General features: G+C 42.8%; 1 protein-coding gene across 1 annotated transcript; it reads right to left on the reverse strand.

Moving 5' to 3' along the window:
* Nucleotides 1-230: 230 nt before the first annotated feature.
* Nucleotides 231-5,882, reverse strand: Ssxb6 (synovial sarcoma, X member B6). The gene is made up of 6 exons (NM_001205108.1): nucleotides 5,809-5,882; nucleotides 5,240-5,354; nucleotides 4,851-4,940; nucleotides 4,326-4,375; nucleotides 3,644-3,719; nucleotides 231-347 (listed from the first exon to the last, which is right to left on the reverse strand). Exons 1-6 carry the CDS (start codon nucleotides 5,875-5,877, stop codon nucleotides 235-237), a joined length of 513 nt encoding a protein of 170 aa, NP_001192037.1. The 5' UTR covers nucleotides 5,878-5,882; the 3' UTR covers nucleotides 231-234.
* Between the last annotated feature and the right edge of the window lie 921 nt (nucleotides 5,883-6,803).

Below are 6,803 nucleotides of genomic sequence, written 5' to 3' on the forward strand. Positions count from 1 at the left end.
AAGTAATGGCCTACAATTTGAGTGATAATCTGGGATTTAGAAGCCCATAGCATCCTGGCTAGGGAAGGTCTCCAAACTACCCAGCACTACAGTAACAGAAGCATGACATACTGCTTCCGGTTCAGTCTTGCACCCCAAAGGACTAGAAGTGGATGATTGGGTAGGGTCTAATACCATATGGGAAACGTGTGTGTTCTGGGTGTTGTGACATGCGTCAGAGGACCACTTACCGGTTCAGTAATCATCATCTTCTTCCTCTTCAGGATCACTAATCTCTGAATATATCACTCGATACTTCCTCTCTCGCAGCCGGTGGCTCCAAACATTGACCTGAATGCCACCAGTTTCTAAAATGTGGAGAGGTTAGTGCATAAGTGCTAGGCCTTTTCTCATCAGAAAAGAACAGGCCTTGGCCCTCCCATGAGCCTCTGGTCCTTTACTTCTGGCTCATGAGACTGAGATGTCAGCCATACAGCAATACAGACCAAAGGCTAGTTTGGGTTATACTGTCCAGTGTACTGTCTTGTCCCCATCAGCATCCCAACTCCCTGATATAGATTTCCTATTATATCTTCTATTAGGAGGAGGGCCCAGTGACCATTCACTTATATTGTATGGATTTCAGGGTTAGCTTCAGAACATGTAGAAGATTTGCCCATTGTCACATGGCTTTCAGAAGGACAAGTCAAATTATGATTATAGAGACCCATTGTAACATCTGAACTGGTGCTGGGGGGAGTGCCTCACCCAGAAAGGCCAAACACCTCGAACAATCTAGGGAAACATGAGTATTGTTTCCCCTGTGCTTTTTTCTCATCCAATGACACCCTATTGTCTGTCCCCAAAGCATTTGCTTTTCTTGGGTGTGCTGGTGTCTCTGAGCCTACTGTTCCTGGAACACATGTTGAGTTATTCCTTCCATGCTGCCTTCTTCAGCGGTTTTTAAACACTGAAGCACTTATTCAGGTAGTCAATAGTATGTTTGTATTGTATTAGAGGTTAAGTGTCTTCTCATGTATTTTTCTAAAGTTTTTATTAGCATATATTAGTTATATATGATGTTCCACTTCATTATTATATTTTATATGCATATATAATGTATTTTAATCATGTGTGTGCCTAATTCCTCGCTTGAGTCACACTGACGCCCTTCCTCCCTACCCCTAGATTCCCTTTTATTGCCTCTTGGTTGGTATCAGTGAGACCCAGTGAGTTGAGTTCGGCTTACTTATATGTGCATTGGGCCTCATTGGCCTTTTTCCTAGCACCTGGCAACTGCCATCATATCCTCTGAGAGGGGCAGAAGCTGGTGAGCCCCTCTTTCCATGGCAGAATGTTAATGGCTTGATCTTTTGCAGGTGATTTTAAAGAATTTTTCTTAATGCATTAATCACACTTGACAAAGTATTTCACTTTTTGTAACTAAATAAAAAAGAACACAGGTGTTCAAATGGCAAAGAAATGTCCTAAGTAAACCTAGTTCCAGAGCTACAATGTTTGCCTTTATATTGTTAAAACACTGTCATTTGCACAACCAGAAGAGATATAATTAAGCGTAAGGAAAAAATATTAGGCGAAGAAAAGCGCTGGAAGAAGCCACAGGCTCTGGGAGAGGCAGGGATATGAAATACATGGCTGCACACAGAAGCTGGTGGTATACTGTGTGCACAGTATGTAAAGCGTGAACAGAATGAAGGAGATAGCACTGCATGCACCTTGGTGCCACATGCAGATGAACGCACCATGGTGGCATGAGGTAATGAACACACAATGGTAGTGAGTGCAAATGAATGCACCATGGTGGCTTGTGCAGGTGAACGCACCATGCTGGCATGTCCAGGTGAATGCACTGTGGTGGTTTGTGCATGTAAATGCCCCGTGGTGGTGTGTGCATGTGAATGCAGCAGTGGACAGGATAGAAAGAAAGGAGACAGTGATGTAGGTATTAAAGAACCTCGTGCCAGAGGTAGTATCTCATGTGATGCTGGTGAGAGCACTTCAGGTGGAACTGGGCAAGCTGGTGCCTACACCCTTTCAGTTGATATGCCAAGATGTGCCATTAGTCACTAATCCTCAGCTACCTTTCATTCACCTTCCTGAGTCATGCATGAGGGAGTATATGTACAACTAAAAGAAGTCAGAAACTGAATGTAAAGCCTTTTATTGTATGTTTACATTTGTATTTCTGTGTATGGCTCTGTGTATGTGGAACATGTATGTGGGTATGCCTGTGGAGGAAACACTGTGTCAGATACTCTGGAACTAGAGTTTCAGATAATAGTAAGCACCTACATATGCACTATCAGGATTCCTCCCTTCACACAGTCAGTCCTTTCTTGGGGCCTCACTGGTCACTAACCTCTGCTCCCAGAATTCTCTCTACACTACACTGGACCCTGCAGCTGTCGAAATCCCCATTCCATATCAGGTGCCTCCTGGGGGTCCTCTGTCTTGGGGCTGTGGGGCAGACAGTTCTCAGGTATAGATATGTCCTGAACTCGATCATAGTGGAAGGGGTGTACCATGAAAGCCCTGTCAGTTGTAGCCATAACAGAGCATGGGCCCTTCACAGAGCATAGGCCAGCTGGAGATCCCTATGTGGAAAGTGAGTGTCAGGATGAAAGAATGTGCAAGCTCTGCGAGAGAATACTGACAGGAGCTTCACCTGGGCTTCAAAAACTAAGGAAGACTGTACTACACTTCAGTGGGTTGGGCTTTAGGTTAGCTAGCAAGCTAGTGGAACTGCTCTTTGGGTCAATAATCTAGTGCAGTTGAGGCAATCCTCATTATCAGTACTCTAAGTAACAAAATGCTCTAATTGGAGAAACTCAGGTCCTGTACTGTAAGTATGACCAAGAACCTGTAGTTATACAGGACCCCTTTGAAACCCGGTCCTATGATTTTGCTAAATGCGTGTATTATAAACTGTTTTATAAACTCATATGTCTCTACCCATAGTTGAAAGGAGCTCTGAGACAGCATCAGAGAAGTTGTTTTGTACAGTTATTGGTGGCTACTGCAGAAACTCCCATCTGGTTAGACTGCACAAAGTAAGTGTCTATGGATTGCCCACAAAACATCAAACATGTCACACACACTCTCCCCCCAAGCTCAAGTTCAATAACAGAAGAGGGGGATCGAGAGATTTGAAGAGGCAGAAGACATTCGCACCAGAGCAATGTAGTGTTTGAGGGACATGACATGGTTATTAGACTCATGAACACACACAGTAAATGTCTTTGCCCCTATGAGACCTGCACAAGATCAAGCCTGCCAATACTCTGGCATGGACTGATTGGGAACTCATGTGCTCTTAACAGAAGGTGGCTTTTGTGGGAGGAAATGTCCATTTTAAAATTTTGCCCCCTGGTATGTCAACCATACTCTAGTGGATGGTTCTACATTCCACAGTATGTAGATAGCACAAATTGGCCTTGGGTTTTTTTTATAAAAAAATAACAATAAAAAGGTATGGATGTTGGGTGAAAAACAGCTAGGAAAAACTTTTATATTCATTGGATGAAAGGGGGGTATGTGTGAATATGATTAAAATAAATTATATAAAATCCTCAAAGAGTTAAATTTCTACCATGTTGACAAACAATAACTTATGTTAAGGAATAGGAAGTAGATTGGACCCAACCTGCCAAGTTTGAATCATTCTCTCCAGAGTCATGGCTTCCTTCTACATTATGAATACTTATTGTCACTGATGTCAGCTATAAAGAAATCAGAGAAAAGGCATTTTTGCAAATAGTAATCTGCAGGGAGTGTTTCTGCTACTTGATATAGGGTGATCTAATTTGCTGGATAATATTTAGAACAGTGCTTGGCAAATAAATAAAATCATCACACACCAAAATTAACCAGACCCAAAGATTCAATGACTATAACTATATGGACTAACGATATATAACTCTATGAAAGATAGAGTTAGAATTGGCATTTGAAACAGCATGTGAAGCTGCATATTAAAAATTACACTTTAAGTATCAAACATACATGTATACTCTTATCCACCACCAAGAAGAAAATTGTGTCCTCAACAATGTGGAACGGAATAATGGGAAAAAAATGTTGGCTAGTGAGATGGCTCAGTGGTAAAGAGCACTGGCTGCTCTTCTGAAGGTCCTGAGTTCAAATCCCAGCAATCACATGGTGGCTCACAACCATCTGTAATGAGATCTGATGCCCTCTTCTGGGGTGTCTGAAGAAAGCTACAGTGTACTTACATATAATAATAAATAAGTCTTTAAAAAAAACCAATGTGGACATGAAATGAGGGACAAACAGTGTGTACTCCTAAAGAGAGAGTTGATACTTACCTTCATTCGTTTTATCGGTGTCACACCAAAAGATCCTTCAAAGCATTCATCTACAGATAGTGACAAATCAGAAGGTTTTGTTTGTTAGTAAATATTCCAAAGGCTCAGAATCTTGCTGATTTAGGGAAGGCTAGAGTGGAGAGTGGGCCCATTCATGGAGGAGGAGCTAGTGGAGCCTGGCTCTCTTTCATCTGACCAATGACAGGTGCCCTTTTAGAAGTCTCCTTCTGATTGGATAGGAAGTGTCAGCTAAGCCACATCACTGCATCATCCCCTCACAAGCTGGTAGAACACAGGGCATTCTGACTCTCTTTGAAGGTGTTACACATTGGCCATTTACTTATTATCCAGTATAATCTACACAATAATGTTTTAGAATTGTGCATGACAGGATCTTCTACATAATCCTCAGAGTGAGCTCTGTTCCACACAACCCTGATCTGAACAAGAAAAGAGCTGCCTAACAACTTAGCATGCATCTTGACTGAGAAGGTGAACTTTCACAGCTCCTCCCTCATCACTCACCATCACTGTCATGAATTTCAATGCCTTCGACCAGGGATTGCTTGGCCTGCTCCTTGCCACGCATGAAAACTGGTTGGTTCACAGTGACACCTAAGAGGAAGCAGAGTGCTTGTTCTTTAACAGGCAGCACAACGAGGGGAAATGGTGCCTTGAACTGGGTGACAGCCCACATCTTAAGGCCTATAAGAGGCCGGCACTCTATTGCCTATGATCTATGCTGTCAGCTCTGCAAAGTGTGGAAAAGAGCAGCTGCAGGCTCGACAAGCACCTTGACATTTCTCAGGAAAGAAAGGTATTGAGGGAGAGGGCCCTCCTACAGGTTGAGAAGATGAGGCATAGCAAACAAACTGGGAACCACCAGACTGGTCTGAACCCAGATTTCATCTTACCTAGGTCAGTCATTCTGATGTAGTTTCTTTTCATGTACACATAGGCACTTTTCTGCCATTGAGTCAGCTTTACCCACTCTTCATCAGAGAAGTATGTAGAAATATCCTGGAATGCCTAGAAAAGAAGGGAATGAAAACTCTGGAAACTGCTCTGCTGGATGTGTGTACCATTCATCCCAGAATGCCCTCTGTGGTGGAGGACCTTTGTGGTCCACCAGAGAATCAACACAATTGATCCTGGGAAACATGAGGGTTGAGCAAGTGACAGCCTTTTCCCCATCCACTAGAAATGCTCAATGCTGCTCATGTGTTCTCCTCCCCCACTTACAAGGGACTGAGTGTCACCAAATAAATGTAGTACTATATCACTAATCTGAAGTGTTCAGGGAGGCTGTAGAAGGACTCATGGAGCATTTATACATGGAAAGAAAACCTGAGACTTACAGAGGTCCAGTGGAGACTGTAGTCCTTGTCCCAAGTGCCTCTGATTTCCACCTTCTGGTAAGTCATTCTACAGTGGCCCTTGGTCACTCAGCTGCTTCTGTCCACCCCATTATTGGCCCCCTCACCTTGCAGATATTCTTTGGTTCATAAAGCACTTCCATGGGGATCTTTTCACAGGAACTCACTGTTTCCATGTCAGTGTGATTTTGAAAAGACACAATCTTGTCTTCTTCAAGCACAAAACCAAATGTCCTGTGAAGGAAGGGGTTGCAGATAGACAGTAAGAGTCGGTAGCCAACATTTCTTGTAGTCCTCTTCACCCCGAGATCATCAATCCTTGATTAGATGAGGGGAGGACTTGGAAGAGAGAAGGAAGGGGGAGTACAATTGGGGGATGCTTAGAGTAAGTAAATGAGTAAATAAGTATATGTAAAGTAATAAACACTATAAACTTTTTAAGAAAAGACCGTTCTGGGCGCTGCTGAAACTTAAATACACGTGTCTATTTCATTACCTACTCTTAAGTTTTTCCCCTGGAGACAGAATATAGCTAGGTTGCTAAGGTTAACAGAGAAACCATGAACCCATACACTTCTCCTGTACCTGCCTTTTAAGGAATTTAGATCACCATTTTGTAGTACAGTGCACTGCATCATGTGTAGATTTTGATGTGGTGTGTCCAATATATACTTGGTGAGAGGACTGCCACAGATTTAATAGTCCCCTCCCCAACTGATGGTTTCCAGGGACCTAGGAAATGGCTATATGGCTATGCTGTGCTGAAAGGGGGTGTACATGTTAAGTAGAGTATGACCTGCTGGGCTATTTCTAGGGTAGTTTAGATAAAAGACCTAGAATCTCCACATCTACAGGACCAACTGTCACACAAGTTCAAAGACCTTGGCACATCTCAAGATACACTAACCAGGATCCTCAAGCTAAATCCTTCAGAAACCTTTTAGTGAGTAGACATTGAGGTGTCTCTGGGACCTTGAAGACTGTGTCTTCATCCAAGAGGAAGTTTTAAAGTAGCCCCTCAGACAGAGATCATTTGGTGTCACTGAGGATGGAGGAAATCTCAAGGCAAATAGGAAGTTTCAAAGTTTGTGAAGCTAAGAGG

Source organism: Mus musculus, chromosome X (genome assembly GCF_000001635.26).
Source record: "Mus musculus strain C57BL/6J chromosome X, GRCm38.p6 C57BL/6J".
In the NCBI taxonomy this organism is placed as follows: domain Eukaryota; kingdom Metazoa; phylum Chordata; class Mammalia; order Rodentia; family Muridae; genus Mus; species Mus musculus.

Coding starts and splice junctions, on each gene's coding strand:
- Ssxb6 (NM_001205108.1), bottom strand. CDS start 5,877: ATGGAAACAGTGAGTTCCTGTGAAAAGATCCCCATGGAAGTGCTTTAT. Junction 5,355..5,808: donor AACCAAAGAATATCTGCAAG/GTGAGGGGGCCA, acceptor CTTCTTTTCTAG/GCATTCCAGGATATTTCTAC. Junction 4,941..5,239: donor CATCAGAATGACTGACCTAG/GTAAGATGAAAT, acceptor GCTTCCTCTTAG/GTGTCACTGTGAACCAACCA.